Consider the following 18,463-nt stretch of genomic DNA (forward strand, 5'->3'; position numbering starts at 1 on the left):
CTCGAGATACTTGTTAGGAAGGAAGATGTGTTGGGCATTTTGAAAAACTTGAGGATAGAAAAGTCCCCCGGGCCTGATGGGATATATCCAAGGATTCTATGGGTAGCAAGAAATGAAATTGCAGAGCCGTTGGCAATGATCTTTTCTTCCGCACTGTCAACAGGGGTGGTACCAGGGGATTGGAGAGTGGCAAATGTCGTGCCCCTGTTCAAAAAAGGGGATAGGGATAACCCTGGGAATTACAGGCCAGTTAGTCTTACTTTGGTTGCAGGCAAAGTAATGGAAAGGATACCGAGGGATAGGATTTCTGAGCATCTGGAAAAACACTGCTTTATTAGGGATACTCAGTACGGATTTGTGAGGGGTAGGTCTTGCCTTACAAGTCTTATTGAATTCTTTGAGGAGGTGACCAAGCATGTGGATGAAGGTAAAGCAGTGGATGTAGTGTACATGGATTTTAGTAAGGCATTTGATAAGGTTCCCCATGGTAGGCTTATGCAGAAAGTAAGGAGGCATGGAATAGTGGGAAATTTGGCCAGTTGGATAACGAACTGACTAACCAATAGAAGTCAAAGAGTGGTGGTGGATGGCAAAGATTCAGCCTGGAGCCCAGTTTCCAGTGGCGTACCGCAGGGATCAGTTCTGGATCCTCTGCTATTTGTGATTTTCATTAATGACTTGGATGAGGGAGTTGAAGGGTGGGTCAGTAAATTTGCAGATGATAAGGAAGATTATAAGGGGCCTCACGGTAGCATGGTGGTTAGCATCAATGCTTCACAGCTCCAGGGTCCCAGGTTCGATTCCCGGCTGGGTCACTGTCTGTGTGGAGTCTGCACGTCCTCCCCGTGTGTGCGTGGGTTTCCTCCGGGTGCTCCGGTTTCCTCCCACAGTCCAAAGATGTGCGGGTTAGGTGGATTGGCCATGCTAAATTGCCCATAGTGTAAGGTTAATGGGGGGATTGTTGGGTTACAGGTATACGGGTTACGTGGGTTTAAGTAGGGTGATCATTGCTCGGCACAACATCGAGGGCCGAAGGGCCTGTTCTGTGCTGTACTGTTCTATGTTCTATGTTCTATTGGTGGAGTTGTGGATAGTGAGGAGGGTGGTTGTCGGCTGCAAAGAGACATAGATAGGATGCAGAGCTGGGATGAGAAGTGGCAGATGGAGTTTAACCCTGAAAAGTGTGAGGTTGTCCATTTTGGAAGGACAAATATGAATGCGGAATACAGGGTTAACGGTAGGATTCTTGGCAATGTGGAGGAGCAGAGAGATCTTGGGGTCTATGTTCATAGATCTTTGAAAGTTGCCACTCAAGTGGATGGAGCTGTGAAGAAGGCCTATGGTGTGCGAGCGTTCATTAGCAGAGGGATTGAATTTAAGAGCTGTGAGGTGATGATGCAGCTGTACAAAACCTTGGTCAGGCCACATTTGGAGTACTGTGTGCAGTTCTGGTCGCCTCATTTTAGGAAGGATGTGGAAGCTTTGGAAAAGGTGCAAAGGAGATTTACCAGGATGTTGCCTGGAATGGAGAGTAGGTCTTACAAGGAAAGGTTGAGGGTGCTCGGCCTTTTCTCATTAGAACGGAGAAGGATGAGGGGCGACTAGATAGAGGTTTATAAGATTATCAGGGGAATAGATAGAGTAGACAGTGAGAGACTTTTTCCCCGGGTGGAACAAACCATTACAAGGGGACATAAATTTAAGGTGAATGGTGGAAGATATAGGGGGGATGTCAGAGGTGGGTTCTTTGCCCAGAGAGTAGTGGGGGCATGGAATGCACTGCCTGTGGAAGTAGTTGAGTCAGAAACGTTAGGGACTTTCAAGCGGCTATTGGATAGGTACATGGATTATGGTAGAATGATGTGGTGTAGATGAATTTGTTCTTAAGGGCAGAATGGTAGCATTGTGGATAGCACAATTGCTTCACAGCTCCTGGGTCCCAGGTTCGATTCCGGCTTGGGTCACTGTCTGTGCGGAGTCTGCACATCCTCCCCGTGTGTGCGTGGGCTTCCTCCGGGTGTTCCGGTTTCCTCCCACAGTCCAAAGATGTGCAGGTTAGGTGGATTGGCCATGATAAATTTCCCCTTCGTGTCCAAAATTGCCCTTAGTGTTGGGTGGGGTTACTGGGTTATGGGAATAGGGTGGAGATGTTGACCTCGGGTAGGGTGCTCTTTCCAAGAGCCTGTGCAGACTCGATGGGCTGAGTGGCCTCCTTCTGCACTGTAAATTCTATGATAATCTATGATTAATCTAGGACAAAGGTTCGGCACAACATCGTGGGCCGAAGGGCCTGTTCTGTGCTGTATTTTTCTATGTTGTACGTATTTATACATTCCAGAAAGTGTGGGACCCCACAATCTCTGATTTATAGGCTCTGCTGTGTCTGAACTGCTCCTGCATGGTTTGCCATGCAGCACCGACTTGAATTTGCTATACATAAAAGGTGTGCATCTTGTTTTGTCATTTTACCATTTTTATATAGCTTTATCATCTTTCCAGCCACTGGAAAGTTGTACAGTCACTAATCTGTTGTATAGTTAGAGGCACTAAATTTTAAGAACCTATGTTTTTACGTTCTCCTATTCTTTTCTGTTTTCATGTATGCGAAAGTATTTATACTGTACCATTTTGGTTTTGAAGTTTTGTGTTATTTGTAAAAATTATAAAAACTCTAATAAAAATACATTTAAAAAAAAAGCAATATCTAAAGGGTGGAATTTTCTGACTCTTGTTTCAGTCTGGCTGTGAAGGTGACCCCCTGTGGCAGGTTCCCTGCCGGTAGGGCGGGCGAGCCACGCAAAACGACAAAGACATCGACGGGACTGGAAAATCCCACCGGTGGCTAATAATACTTAGGCTGCGCCCTCACCCTATCCCTGTAATCCACTAATCCAACCTAACCTTTGAACACCTAAAAGACAATGTAGCATGGCCAATCCATCTAACCTCCACAGCTTTGGACTGTGGGAGGAAACAGGAGCACCTAGAGGAAACCCGCGCAAATTAGGGAAGAATGCACAAACTCCACACAGAGAGTGACCCAAGGCTGGTGTTGAACCCAGGTCCCAGGCGTTGTGAGGCAGCAGTGCTAACCACTGTGCCACCACGATGCCCGCATGGTGAGCTGCCTCATGCCAAAATCACGGTGGGGGCAGAGAATCTATTTGCACGCCTTAATCGGGCCTGGCGCCGGTCCGGCGATTCTCTGGGCCCCGAAAATCGCCATGACTGCGGAACATGCCGCCCCGCCTGGGGGGGGGGGGGGGGGGAGGCATTGTCAGAGGCCCGCCCAGTAATCCTCTGCTCCCGATTGCCAAGTTCCTGACGGCATGGAACTAACCACTGATTGCAGGTCAGGATGCTGGCAATCCAGAGTCCGCAACCACCCTGACCAGGGGCGGGGGTAATCGGAGGCCGGGGGTGGGGGGCCTTATCGGCGGTCGGGGATTACATTTGCGCAGTTTCAGGCTCGGGCGTGCGGCCCATCCGGGGGGGGGGGGGAGGGGGGATCTCTTTTTTTTCTGTGTGGCTCCGCAGTCCGATTCCGCCATGGAGCCCGGCGCGGCCACTGGAGGCCGCTGCCGTGTGACTGCGGGGACTCCAAACCGGAAGTGCGGCAGCCCGTAGCGGCAGCTAAAGCTGCAAGATGTACTCTGGGTCCCTGCTAGTGCCCTGCAGGGCTGGGAATTAGTTCAACTTTTTTATAGGAATTCCGGGATTAAAACTCCACCATTTTAATGCCGGTTTGGGGACATAGTCTAACTTTGGGAGAATCCAGCCCAGGATCTACCAAGCCGGTTCCACACTGGGGTGTTCAGTAGAAACATCAGTTGGGATTATAGCAGTGTGAATGTCTCAGGATTGAGGAATCCGAACAATGTGCAATCTCAGAGTAGAAAGCAAATATACAACAGTAAATATACAACATTCTGTAAAGGAAATATTACCAAAACAAAAAGGGAAAGAGAGACCAGGAGTGGATGACAGCTTAAATATTGGCAATGACGATAGAAAGGGGAAAGAAAAAAAACACACCTGAACATGATAAAATTGAAGAAAACTAAAGAGTGCATGTAGGTAAAGTAAGTACAGTCGCCATAGTCTCAGATGACCATAGGCTGTTTTCCCTTTGGCGAGAGCTGACTTGTGGTGATTAACCTGAGGATCACCACACCTCAGGCGAGGGGCAAGGTTGAGAAGGTGGGGCCTTTATGGATAACCTCAGCTGGTGCGGGAATTGAAATTGTGCTGTTGGCCTTGCTCTGCATCACAAATAAGCAGTCCAGCCAGCTGAGCTAAACCAGCCCCCATTCTAGGTAGGCTGAAGAGAAATGATGAAATGAGGTGTGTGATGAAGTGTTAGAGCTGGAAATAAATCGCAAAATTGGAGTTATGCACCAAAGATAGAAAAAAGGACAACAATATACAGTGGATGCTTAAAAGATAAAGATGGTAGCATAAAAGACAAAGATGGTAAATCAAAACGATGGACCAGATGTATAAGTGAATCGAGGGAGTCCTCAAGAGATGGTGGTATGAGGGGGTCAAACATTATATCAGAGGTGAAGAAAACTCTGAAATTGATGATTACAGGGAAAGTTCTAGGCACAGATGAAGTAACAACGGAACATCTAAAAGTCCTCTGAGGAACAGAGTTTGAAGTGATAACTGAAATGTGTGGTCAAATATATACCAAAGATGCATTCCAATTGAGTTGAGGTGTTCATTATTTGTCAATTTACCAGAAAAACCTAAAGCAACGGAGTGCAATCATTTTAGAACTGTAAGTTTATTCACCTCATTAAAGTGATCTTGAAAATCAGAATAGAAATAATAACACATTTGAAATAGAAATCAAAAAAATGTAGTCTAGACTTGGACATGGAGTGGGAACAGAGAGGGAATATTTAACCCAAGAAGAATCTTTATCAAATATCTAAAAATGAAAAAGAACATTTATATATGTTTCATAGACTATGAATTTTTTTTGACGGTTTGTATTGCCAGATGCGTAGCTAAAATGTGACATTGATGGTAAATATTTGATATTTATCCAGTGCCTATATTGAGACCAAATAGTGAGCATCAGTCTAGAAAATGGATGATAAATTCTGTTTCAAATGAAATTACGAGTAGAACAAAGCTGTGTACTGTTGTTACAATTATTCAATCTGTGCGCACAACAAATATTCAGGGAAGTAGATGTGCTTTCCGGAGTAAGAATTGGAGGCAAGAACATAACGAACTTGTGGTGCGCTAATGACACAGCGCTACTTACTGAATCAAAGAGGCCCTATAAAATATCGTTGGTCAGGTAAAATTTAGACGTTAGAATATGGATTGAGTATGAACACCAAATTGGCAAAAACCAAACTTTGATTGTCACCTTCAACATTTCGAAACAAAAAAATAGAAGTTAGGATCTATCAAGCCGGGTTCCATCCTGGGATCTATCTGACTTGCCCTGTAGTAACTTCAGCTGGGAACCAAATAGTCCAAATTGAAGCATGTCATTTTGGTGATGGATTGAATGTAGGTTTTAAAGCATAGCTGAGGGTATAGCAAGGTTGTCTACCTGAGACTCACCCCTGAGGGTTGAGTTATTGGCTGTGGCTCTGGCCCCATCTATTGTCTGGAAATCTCCACAGATTTCCAATCTGCCACAGCCATCTCTGGGAGCCCTGAAGGGATTAAATGCCAATCAGGCAAGTAAGGGGTTCCCAGGCCTGTGAAAGCAAAGATCTAGCTTCCAAGAGCTGCTGGTCAGTCAAAGGGTCGGTAGATCTTCAAAATAGGTCCACCCAGAGTAGTGGTCACTGCTGGGACTGCAGGTGACCTGGAGCAACAATCATGAAAATGGCCCCAAAAGGCAGTTGTGTGGGGCAGCTTTGCCAGGGTCAGTTAGTCAGGCAGGCCTGGTGAAGCTCAAAGGAAAGGTAGGGGTTTGTGTTAATAAGAGCAGCTGCTTGGCTCTTTGACTGGTGGTATAAAGGGGGTCAGGGGTTATGGGGAGAAGGCAGGAAAATGGGGGTGAGAAACATATCAGTCATGATTGAATGGTGGAGCAGACTCGATGGACCAAATTGCTTAATTCTGCTCCCATGTCTTGTGGATGAAGGAAGATGTCATGGAGAGTTGTACAGTTTAATAGAATTGAAGCGTATTGTATTTTATTTATGTGCTGCTTCTTTGTTGGGCTGTCAAGCCTTTTTAATATTTTTGCTTTCTTTTAATTCATGAGTCAGAAGGGCAAATGATATTTTGTTTATGAAACAGGAAAGACTTCTGTGCAAGCAGTAAATTTTGGAATGAAAAGACAAAAGGCTGCAATTAGTTCATCAATTTGAGTTCTAATGAAAGGTCATTGACTTTAAATGTTAGCTCTCCGCAGATGCTACCTGATCTGCCAACTATTTACAGCATTTTCGGTAACTTATTTTAGATTTCAGCCTGAAGTAATTTGCTTTTAGTAAAGCTGGAAAATTAACAAATGTTATTTCATTTAACTCATCCATTTTCTTTCAACTGATTCATTTGAATTTCTTGTGCTTTTTAAAATTTTATTCCCTTTTAGTTACCAAGATGACCAAAATACAGCTTGATGGGATTACGATAGATTTTCCTTTCATCCCTTATAAATGCCAAGAGGATTATATGTTGAAGGTGATAGAATGTCTACAAAAGGTAATGTGCTATGTTTAATGTGTAACTTTATTCTGCAGTTTTATTTTCACTGTTTTTCCTCCCTGGCATTAAAAGAAAATACATCTAATGTTGCAGGAAACCAAGTTCTTATGCATTCATTCATTCATTCAATGAAGCGAAACATTAGGAGCTTGGAGGAGAAATTTGGGCTGGTAAGGGGAAATGATTTCAGGTACCTACAGTTGCGGGGCTTTGTCCGTAGGCAGGTCCCATCCTTCCCACGCCTCCCGCCAATGGGGATCCAAGACAGAATAGTCTCTAGGGGGGAAGAAGGGGAGGGTAGAGTCTCTGATATTTATAAGGTGCTCATGAAGGGGGAAGGGTCCCAGATGGAGGAACTGAAACTCAAATTGGAGGAGGAGCTAGGCGGGGAAATGGAGGACGGGCTGTGGGCAGAAGCCCTGAGTAAATTCGACCGCAACATGTGCCAGGCTCGGCCTGATTCAATTTAAGGTCGTTCACCGGGCCCACATGACGGTGGCTCGGATGAGCAAATTCCTTGGGGTAGAGGACAAATGTGCTAGGTGCGCAGGAGGACCAGCGAACCACGTACACATGTTTTGGACATGTCCGATGCTTAGGGGGTACTGGGAGGGATTTGCGGGGATCATGTCCCGGGTGCTAAAAACAAGGGTGGCGATGGGTCCAGGGGTGGCAATTTTTGGGGTTTCGGAAGACCCGGGAGTCCAGGGTGAGAAAGAGGCCGATGTTTTGGCCTTTGCTTCCCTGATAGCCCGGCGACGAATACTATTGGCATGGAGGGACTCAAAGTCCCCGAAGACGGAGTTGTGGCTTACGGACATGTCAAGTTTCCTGGGCATGGAAAAAATTAAGTTCGCCTTGACGGGATCTGTACAGGGGTTCGCCCGAAGGTGGCAACCATTCATTGACTTCTTTGCGGGACAGTGAGCGTCAGCAGGGGGAGGGGATTTGGGGGGCAGGGGTTAGAGTAGAGTAGGAGGGATAAATTGGCGGGTAGTACCGTTGGGAGAGGAGCGGGCTTGTGCAGTAGGTTACGACTGAAGTATTGAATGTACGTGGAAGTTTGCACATTTGTGCCTTTTTTGCTTTCTTTCTGTTGATGTCTGTAACTGTTTACAATGCCAAAAACTACCTCAAAAAAATTGTTTGTTAAAAAAAATGAAGCCAAACATTTACTGCAGTATTAATGGTCCAATAGCAATCCATAAACATGAACAAAGAAAAGTACAGCACAGGAACAGGCCCTTCGGCTCTCCAAGCCTGCGCCGACCATGCTGCCCGTCTAAACTAAAATCGTCTACACTTCTAGGGTCCGTATCCCTCTATTCCCATCCTATTCATGTATTGTCAATATGCCCCTTAAACGTCACTATTGTCCCTGCTTCCACCATCTCCTCCGGCAGTGAGTTCCAGACACCCACTACCCTCTGTAGTGAGGGTAGTGTGTAGTGAAATGAAAGCAAACATTTCTCACACTGGTCAATAGTGTTGTTACAATAGTATATTCAGTGCACAGCAAACTGCATTACTCGAATTCATGCCATAGTATGGAAGTAGATTGTAAAATAATTTAAATGTTTTCCTTGTAACATTTAATGCTTGATCCTTCTAATCCTTTGCACCAAGGTGGTGTTCAGTTAAGTTTTATGCAATAATCATCCATCTTGCTTGCAGTGGCATAGGATTTAGCATCCCTCTCGAGCCTAGTTAGCTTTGTAACTGGAGGGACATTTTATGATATTGATCTTGCCTCCAGTTGACACAGTTAAGAATATCATTGAAGGTAATCGCTGAAGGTAATCGGGGAATACATGCACACAAATAGATACACACACACATGCGCGCACACTCACACACACTTCACCTCCAGCCAGTTGCACTGATGTCAATTGCAGTACTCCACTTTCTGCAGCGCTAAGATCAGCTAACTTACACGAGACGTGGGATTGAGCCTGGATCATGTTGAGCTATATGGCTTGATAGTGTTCTCAATTGAGCCATCAGGGGAGTCTATAATAATGAGAATTTCAAATTGTGTAATAAACCATATAAATAAAACTGGATTAATTATAGCATCTCCAGTTCCAGGTTTGTTGGCTGAAATGTGACGTTCTAAATATGAAGTCTAATTCCTAGTGGGTGAAAGTCCACAATGGAAAACTATCCTTCATAGTACTATGGAACCACAGCCTGCTTGACCAACAGTTCCAAGATAGTAGAAGATTGCTGGTCTCTTTACTCAATATCTATTAGTGTCTAGTAGCCTCAATATTCAAAGCTCAGGTTGAAGTCTGCAACCTTTTACACCAAATGACAGTGGGTATTTGTTAAGTAAATATCTTAGTACATTTAATTGTTTTGTATGTAAAGCGTTTTCTATGAAAATGAGTGTGTGGCTAAAACACTGTTGCAGTAGTAATGTCTGTAGATAATCAGTGATTTCCTCTGGGAAGTACTATACCGGTTGATGTTTGCGTATCATAAAGCAATGGATCGGGCAGCAAGGTGGCGCAGTGGCTAGCACTGCTGCTTCATGGCACCAAGGTCCCAGATTTGATCCCGGCTCTGGGTCATTGTCCGTGTGGAGTTTGCACATTCTCCCCATGTTTGCGTGGGTTTCGCCCCCACAACCCAAATATGTGCAGGGTAGGTGGATTGGCCACGCTAAATTGCCCCTTAATTGGAAAAAATGAATTGGGTACTCTAAATTTATAGAAATAAAAATAAAGCAATGGGTCTTAACCATTTATGATATGGGTCATGGGACATTTTTGTTCAATGTAGTGAAATTGTAAGTATTCTTTATACACAGGTTTTGAAAAATAGCTTTAAATAGTAAAGAACAGAAGTTTTCCCCTGGGCGCAATCTTACCAAATGGGAACAAAAGACCTCGGCCGGGATTCTTCCTTTTGGGGACTAAATCCCCACGCCCGCCGGGAAACGGGCAAGAATAACTCCAGACATTTTCCTCTCAAGTTCGGAGTTATTCTCTGTTTTCCAGGGGGCTAGAAGAGCCCCCGCGTGCGTCCCACAGCTCTGGCTGCCGGCGGGGCTCTGCTGTTCAGACCGCGTGGGCGCCGCATACATGGTGGAGCCACACAGCGGGCCCGCGCGGAGTAAGGAAGGTCTCCCCAAGATCGCGATGGCCCACCGATCGGTGGCTCCGATTGCAGGTCTGGCCACCGCTGAGGCCCCCCCCCCCCCCCCCCCCCCCCCCCCCCCCCCCCCCCCCCCCCCCCCCCCCCCCGGAGTCAGATTACCCCCGTCCCCCCACCGGGTGGTACCAGATGTATACCACATCAGCGTGAGTTCGGCTGGTCGCCCGCGGAGAATCGCCGCGGGGGCCTATTTCAATGGCCCCTGACCGGAGAATCGACGTCCCGGTGCCGGAGCGGCGTGGTGGGAATTTCCTGCGCCCACGCAGATTTTGGACCCGGCGCAAGCTCAGAGAATCCCGACCCTGGCTTTCTGGTGCTTGCAGTGCCAAGAAACACCATGCTATCTATTGGAACTCTGGTTCTATTCGGGGCTTCATGATTGCCCCACTGAAGCCGCACTTCGTCCTGTTTCCTGCACTAGAAATTCTGCACCCCGATCTTCCAACCATCGCCCCAACTCAGCTATAAGGGGTTCCTGGAAGGTCCCTAGCACCCATGCAGGCATATCACTGGAAAAATGCCAACTTGATACCCTGGCGGTTCCCCTGCGAGCGGGCAGTGGTAAGGTGGCACCAAGGTGACACTAGCAGGCTTGCAATGCCAAGGTGTTCAGGTGCCACCCTGCCCAAAGGCAAGCACCTGGTGGCCTCCGATCCCCTGGGATTTCCCTACGAGTACCATTCCGTCTGGTCCCCGTTTGTGGAGACCAGCACTGAAAGGCGCCTGTTTGAGGTCTCCGCGGCGAAGGGATGAGATCCCAACGCCTCGGGTAGATCATGGGAGAGCATATTAAAATGAGACTAACTGTTTCACTCTAATATGCAGGTTTGCTAAAAAGTGATCCTACCCACAACGGGCTGGATTCAGATTGTGTGATCGTGTAAGATCTCGAGCCGTAGTGAGCCAGGTATATCCCAGAAGAGGTATCTCCCAGCATCTAGCTGCCGTACTGAGCTGCCTTTTGGGCGCACATGTTTGATTCACAAAACTGGCCAATGTGCATGAAGATTTATTAGTCCACCTGTTTTCCAAACCTTTTCTTGCTATGAATGTTTGTACTACAGAACATTGTGTTTCCCTTTCTGCGTCAACTCTAGGAAGAACGTTTTGTTGGTGATATTGCAAACCACAAAAGGATAGTTCATTTTCTTGATGTGTTCTGTTGTTGTTTTTCAGAAAGTAAATGGGATCCTGGAAAGCCCGACTGGCACAGGAAAAACACTCTGCTTGTTGTGTGCTGCTTTGGCCTGGAGGGAACATTTAAGAGATAGTATTTCAGCTAATAAAATATCCCACCAGTTGAATGGGGAAGAACTTTTTGATGGCCGGTCTCTGTCTTCATGGGGTAATGCATCTGTAGGTGCTGATTCAGGTAAGATCAGCTTTCATCTATACTCCCATCAGTTGTCTGCCTTCCTGCCTGCAGTGATTAACGCTAAGGTTCACTTCAATGGGCACTGGCACCCTTCAGCTTCGAAAACATACCAATGGCAGTTAAGTAACAATGGGTCCTCCTCTTGGGTTCTAACCTGACGTTCATAAATGTGCATTGTTCTCCCATGGGACGTATGAGGTAGAACTGAAATTTGGAATTGACTATTTTTTCCCCGTCCTGGTCCTTATGCACTGATACCGATTGCAGTGCTACCATTGCTGCATCTGCTTTGGCCTTGTTTTAGAACAAACCTGAAAAATTCATATGAATTGTTGTAGAAACCCTACCTGAATGAGCTCAGTGAGTACAAATGTTCCACTGTGCGATACTTACTTGGAAACAGCATTACTTGAACCTGGTGCAACAGCTGAGTAGGTGTCTTGAGGTAGCACAAGTAGAGTTGGGAGTTTTTAAAAGACCTTTTGCTGGTGAGGTTTTGAAAATAGATACATTTTATGTGTGAATCGTGAGCATTGACATTAAGTGTTGCCAAAGCCTCACTGTTCTTGAGCTTGAAAAGAAAAAAAGTCGACCAGGTTCTTTTATTCTATTGGCTACCAGTTAGACCTATACGTGTGTAGAGTAGTCTCAACTCTCCTAAAGATTAAATCGTGCACTTTGCCAGCATCTGCACAAATCACAGTAATTTTGGTGAAGTATTTAAGGGCTACTGCTGCCTTTAGAACTTAAATATGTTTTGCCATTTCAGAGCTAAAGGATGAGGATGTTTATATATTTAAAAAGTTACTTATTTTGCCCATAAATTAATTGGTTGTTAGTTGTGCCTGTTTTTCTCAAGTACTATAGAGAAACAAAATCCAAAATGAAATATAACTGGCTTTAAATCCCCTGCGTTTTGAGTATGTGACATCCCCACACCGTATGCCCAATAGTTGAATAACTTTGCAGGCCTCTGATGGTCTAACAAGACTTTTGCTCGATTCATTTGGAACATACTAACAGGGGTAGGGAATAACCCCAAACTGTTGTGATGAGTTGGGTAGCAAAATGGAGGCATGAAACCCTACATTGTGTCATTCATGTGATGTTAATGCCACTGTTATATACATTAGAACTTTAAATACTACTTTGGTTTGAATGTATTCTAAAAATAAAATACTCTTATTTAAGATAATGAGTGAATTGTTTAAAAAACACAATTATCACTAATTTTAAATGGCTGGTCTGTGAGAAATTTGCAAAAGTAACTGACCAAAGGTCCCCTCACACCTTTGATTAAGTCACAGATAATTTTGTTCAATTAAAGGGCTCTTTAAGCAGTGCTATATTCAGACATTATGGGGTGACTTAAAAAAAGAGACAAATCAGCAACACGGTCCTGGAATTGTTTCTCGATACAATATGAATTTGGGTTTTAGATGATCAGTTGTTTATTGAATTGAAGTAATTATTTCAGGTAATACTTGCAACTTTTTTTGGCGAGATTATATGTACATATGTCTTGTAACTTTCTGTACATTTAGATTTGCCTTTGTCTTTGAAAGAATTCCTGCCTTTTGAATATATTTTGTACCTTGTGTCGCTTTAAAAGTATCCCTGCCCAGTTTAGGAAGCCATTGTGTGAAACATGTCTTGTCTGCTGTCAGAATGTACTGTGGTGATTGGCCATTAAGTGTTTGTGACCGGTTCTGCGACTTCACTAATTTGAAACCAAGCCATATAAAAAGATTTGCAGGTGATCAAATTCTTGGCCAAAAGAAAGAAATTCCAGAACCTAACTTGGCAGCTGAAGTTCTGGTTGCCGGGGTGGAGCAATTAAAACCAGGGATGGACAAGAGGCTAGAATTGGATGAGCACTCAATGGTATTTGTCACTCAATTCTGCATGGGTGACTATTTCATTCAAGCTTTGCCTTTGTCAGCTGTTCAGTGTGCATGTCAAATTTCTGTTTTGGGAATATACAATTGGTTTCAGAGAAGCAATGAATGTCCTTCAATTTTGAGGCAAGTCTCTAGATAGTTTGATAACCATCTCTGTTGCAGTTTTCCCCACTTTAATATCGCCCTAGTCATTAGATGCTTCCGATAAGTGACATTGTGCTGTGCCAAGTCAAGCGTTTAAATTAAGTAAGTGGGTCCTTATAACGCCAGTGAAATTTCTCAATCTTTTAATACCTACATTAGAATAGCAGTTCACAGTCCAGTTGTGTCTTCATTGCAAGTCTGAGAACCATCTTATGTTGTCCAATGATCATGCACATAGTGGGTGGGATTTTCCCCTTGCACCCACCCAGAGATTGGAAATTCCCACCCGAGGTCTGCCAAATCTTCCATCCCTCCCGGGATGATTCCTGTGGGGGGTGGGACCAGAAAGTTTACCACAGTGATTTCATTGTTAGGAAGAAATACCTGACTGATCTGGCTGTCACATTGTCAATACCTTCCTGACATGTTTAGGAGTTTAACAGTTCTGGCTTTACTAGTGTTTAAACTTGAATCTAATTTTGCAAGTCTCATTGTCTCACTTTTACTTTTTAAGTGATGTGTTAATATTATCTGAATTTCCCCACTCAGCAAGGTACAGTGATATCCCAAAAATTATTTATGCCTCAAGGACACATTCACAACTCTCTCAAGTTATTAATGAACTAAGGACCACAGCATACAGGTGAGATATTTCTTTTGAAGCAGTTCAGTTAATCTTTTGCATTTTCTGAACTGCAGTAACTGTGTCCATTAAATCTAAGCGAGTGAACTATCACTAGCTAGATTTTGGTAGCAAACCTGAGTGTAAACAATCTTAGCACTGTTAATAATGGGTGTTGCTTAATTGGCAATATGTCAATGTATTGTTTAAACAATTTAGTACCTATTACCTGCACTGTTGAGATTATGCATCAGATTTTGGGTCAGAACCCAATAACCGGGTCAGATGGGGGTCCTGACCCAGCATTGTGAGAGAGACCGTGACCCAGCAGTAATTTTCATTAATTTGGCAAATTACTGCCCAGAGGATTGGCTCACTGTCCAATCAAGGATGGTGGGCGGGCTCTCTAAGCTTGATGGTCAAGAGGAAAGGTGGAGAATGTGGCCTGCAGGCCGACTGGAAAATTCCTCTTGGGGGAAAATGGTCTGGGGTGTGGGATTGTGCCAGTATGCGGGGCAATGTATGTAATAACATACATTCCAAAGGACCAATGTGAACTGGTTCAGATTATATTGTAGAATTTAATTTCTATTGCAGGAAGTCATTGTAAACTGTTCTGCAGGATAGTTTTAAGAGTAAGAATGATTTTATATCCTTAATTTTTTAAGTAAATGGTGGGTAGACAACTGATAGTTTTCCGGTTGCATTGCAGTCGATGCTGCAACTTGACTTTAATGGGTTGTTGATTTTCGTGTTGCAATTTGTGTGTTGGCTAAAATTATTTTGGGTTACATCTGGCACTTTTGGGCAAATTAATCTGTGGTACTTCACTTTGTGGAACTGCACGTTCATGCTCTGCTGCTTATATTCATTTTTATTGTGTTCAACCTAATAGTTTATGAATGCTTGTATAGGCAATGTGGTGGAAAGTAAAGTAGTTAGAATGAATGACAGTTACATTGCAATTTCTCCTTTCACTCCCATGTGTAGACCAAAGGTGTGTGTTCTTGGGTCGAGAGAACAGCTATGCATCCATCCTGAAGTGATGAAACAGGAAAGTAATCATGTAAAGGTAAAAACTTTTCTAAATCTTATTTAGATTATTTTTCTTGCGTTGCTTTCTCTAGTTACGGTCCTTATCTTTGCACTTTTGTTCTTTGCCTGCTTTTGTTGTGTAAACCGTGCGGAGAGCCCAACTTATTCATGATATGATGTTAGGACATAATATAAAAAATACAAGAGATGAGAAAGAAAATGAAACTGTTTTGAAATATTATTTAAGGAAATTGGAATGCGTTTAATGTGTTGATGCAAATCAGAAACAATTGAAGCCAATTGCCAGAATGCAAAGTTAATAAGTGATTATATGAAGGAGCAAACATTTTTCTGCCTGGTACATGTTGGCTGGATGTCAGTCTTGAAAGCCAACTAACTAATTGAAGAAGCATCTTTGCCGTAAGCTTTATTCTTATTGGAAAAATGCAGGGGAAAATGCAGAGAAGTGTTTATTTGAGAATTAATATTCCTAACTGTGCAGATATGCAACATCATGCACAAAATATTGTATTTTGAGTATTTGTGAAAATGATTCAAATTTTCATTAGGATAAGATTTGAGCGTCTATGTTTTGTTCTCTGGAAGGGTTGTTTGTTGTGTAGTTGTTTATATTGGGTTGCTTGAAATGTGCAAATATCTTTGAAAACTGACTACATTTCCTCGCTGTCGGATCATTTAGTGTGTTCCTCTTATTGGTAACCGTATACTTTATCAGACGTCTTGTGGTGCCTCTTGAGCCAGAAGCTCAGGACTTGATGGCCACTGAAGATGTGTTCATAACACGGCCAAATCGGCCTATGAATCCTTCCAGCACACACTAATGGCAGACCGTGAGTGGAAGAGATTCCTGGTCAGCCTTGTCCATTCAGTTCTCTTCCCAAACCTAGTGGTGCACTCAGCCAGACTTTGGCCTGTTTCCGTAGCAAGTTATTCCTGGAACGAGTCACTAGTCTCTCCTCCGAGGCATATAACGTGAGGGTGCCATTCCACGTCAAGCGTGGCTGACCAGAAGTTTCTCCTGCCCTTAGCACCAGCCGCTGTTGTGCTTGGAAGGATTTGCAAGTTGATACTCAACCTGTTTGTTTGTGTTATAAACATGCCTTCCTTGACTGTCAAGACCTGGGGTGGGACTCGAACCTGGAATTTCTGGCTCAGAGGCAGGGATGCTACCCACTGCGCCACAAGACCAGTCAGCCTTGTGATAGAAATTAATTTGGAGCCTCTACCATTACTGTCCCCAGCTCAGATTACAGCACGGAGGTAAAAGCAACTCTGACTCAGAGTGAATTACAGCACACTACCACATCTTACAGCTAACGCTACTCGCCATGAATTGTTAAATACATAAGGTGTTTGGCATAACGTGCACCCGCACAGGACTTGAGGGGTGGGAACGATTGTATTCCCCATGTCTCTTGAGGAATATGGGCCAGCTCAGACCCGGTTGGGTACCACTGGGAGCAGTGTACCTTAAACCTTGTAAATAAACGGTTGTTTCTTTTGTTGCAACTCAATGTGGACTCCCCATGTCTTCATAAAAGTATTATGAACTGAAGTTTAAATTACTGTTTGGCTTTATCAAAGTGTGTAATATTGGTGTTTGAGGTACCCTGGAACCCCTATCTGAGACGAGCATTCCTTCGTGTGGAGCATTTGTTTCCCAAATTCCCCTCTATAATTTCTTGGTAAGATTTTCAGTTCAAGCACAATTTTGGTTTTTGCAGCTGAGCCAGCAAAGCCTACACTCATTTCATGCCGGTCTCTTAAGTTAGCAGAAAGAAGACATTAATTCAAACAGACTGGCTGAATTCAAACAGATTCAAAAAGATAAAACAGTGTGCTAATTTTCTGCCCAGTCCCACCGATGCAGATGTTTTAACTTTCTGTTGCCAGTAGGGATGACTTTATTTTTTATTTTTTTATTTTTTTGCAAATTCACTTTCAGAAAAATCTGTTCTGCAGAGCATTATTGTACTTTTATGAGGCTTTCAAGGAGAATCAGGTTCGCAATAATTCTTTCATCTTGGCTGCCATTTTACTCATTTCAGAATTAATTCACTGGTACTTCCGCAGAGAGGGAGAATATCAACCAAAACTGGGATTCAAATTTGAGTTCCCCAGACAGGGTTTCAGCAGTTAGATTTATCTAATGGTTTCTCTGTTCCTGTTCTATTTAAAATTGGTGATCCATTAAAAGACATTCTGGATGTATCCCCTGATGGTTCAGAGAATATCTGATCTATTCTGATCAAGAAGTTCACCAATTTGTATCCTGCTGTGTGTTAATTTAGTTGCTTTTAACCAGCGTACAGCTGTTGGAGTGTTGTAATTGACCTTGCAACCCTGGGTGAGGCAGACTAAATTCATGGAAATTTGATGGTAGTTTCAAATGCTGATTCCCGTAGCTCAAATAATCAGACGTATTTATGTGCGCCGGATATACCAACTTGAGACTTTTGATTTTTCTTTCAGATCCACATGTGTCGAGCAAAAACATCGACCCGCACATGCCACTTCTATAACAATGTGGAGGGTAAGAGTTGAATCCATGAATTCTAATACTGAGATTATGCATTTTCTGCCATTAGGAAGTACTCCTATTTAGTTGAACACTTTGCTACCTCAGGCTACGGCTGGAGGAGCAACCTCAGTTACTTTTCAGCTTTGAGTTGAGCTTCATTTCCTGTACTGTATTGATTCTGTTACTAGATCAGATTCTCCCAACTCCATAACAGGACCACCTTTGCCACATCTTGCTCCCATGAATTAGCTGCTGAAACATAAAGCCATGCTATTAGCATTCAGGAGCTCAATTTCTTTAGCACTTGCTTACTCATCTCCACAAATTACAACGCATCTTCACTATCTCTCCTGTATTCATTATCCCCGTGCTTGCAAATCTCCACAGGTTCCCTGTGCCACAATCAATTGACTCCGCACTTTCAAAGCTTTCTGTGATCATCTTCAATTTAGACCCATTAATGGATCCCTCTTCCATAATGATGGCTTGAGTGCTGCAGTCAGGAGGAATTTTTAATCTTTCCCAATACTGCAGAGAGCACCTCCATTTTAAAGCTCCTTCGTGGTTTCGTACCTGTCTCTGCAGTGACAATCTTTTCCAGGGCGGCAGCCAGCTGGATATTGCTGTGGCCTTCCTATTGGATCTCCAGCTTCCTTAGTCCTTCCACCATCTTTCCCAGTTGTCAGTCTCTGGGAAGATCATGAATGAAGTCTTGCCACATCCACTGAAATCTGGGATTGACGTCAACGTTGGGATCGGGACCCATTCGGCTTCTTGTCTTTATGGTTTTCCACCTGTGACTATTCCATATATCTTCCAGGTTTGCTGACTGTGAACCAGCCGCCACTGGTATCCAGGCGGCATGGGGTGGATTCAGTGGTAAACCCCAGAAGATCCCACCGTCGGTTAACGACAGGCCACCTCTCGCCACCCGAAAACAAGCCCCGAGGGTCACAAAAAATCCTTCCTCATAATTTAACACATGGCAAAAACATTTT

The 18,463-nt window shown here is 43.9% G+C and overlaps 1 protein-coding gene across 5 annotated transcripts in view; it reads left to right on the forward strand.

Moving 5' to 3' along the window:
* rtel1 (regulator of telomere elongation helicase 1) overlaps window positions 1–18,463 on the forward strand; it is a 190,574-nt gene that overhangs the window by 25,979 nt on the left and 146,132 nt on the right. For 4 of the 5 annotated variants that reach the window (XM_038803195.1, XM_038803196.1, XM_038803197.1 and 1 more), the window contains exons 2-6: window positions 6,575–6,684; window positions 11,023–11,218; window positions 13,816–13,909; window positions 14,879–14,960; window positions 17,417–17,477. In XM_038803195.1, coding sequence (XP_038659123.1) covers window positions 6,583–6,684; window positions 11,023–11,218; window positions 13,816–13,909; window positions 14,879–14,960; window positions 17,417–17,477 — 535 coding nt within the window. In that variant the 5' untranslated portion in view covers window positions 6,575–6,582. Of the gene's footprint in view, window positions 1–6,574; window positions 6,685–11,022; window positions 11,219–13,815; window positions 13,910–14,878; window positions 14,961–16,072; window positions 16,205–17,416; window positions 17,478–18,463 lie in introns of those variants that run through there. The other variant, XM_038803200.1, reaches the window with a different exon arrangement.

Source organism: Scyliorhinus canicula, chromosome 7 (genome assembly GCF_902713615.1).
Source record: "Scyliorhinus canicula chromosome 7, sScyCan1.1, whole genome shotgun sequence".
Taxonomy (NCBI): domain Eukaryota; kingdom Metazoa; phylum Chordata; class Chondrichthyes; order Carcharhiniformes; family Scyliorhinidae; genus Scyliorhinus; species Scyliorhinus canicula.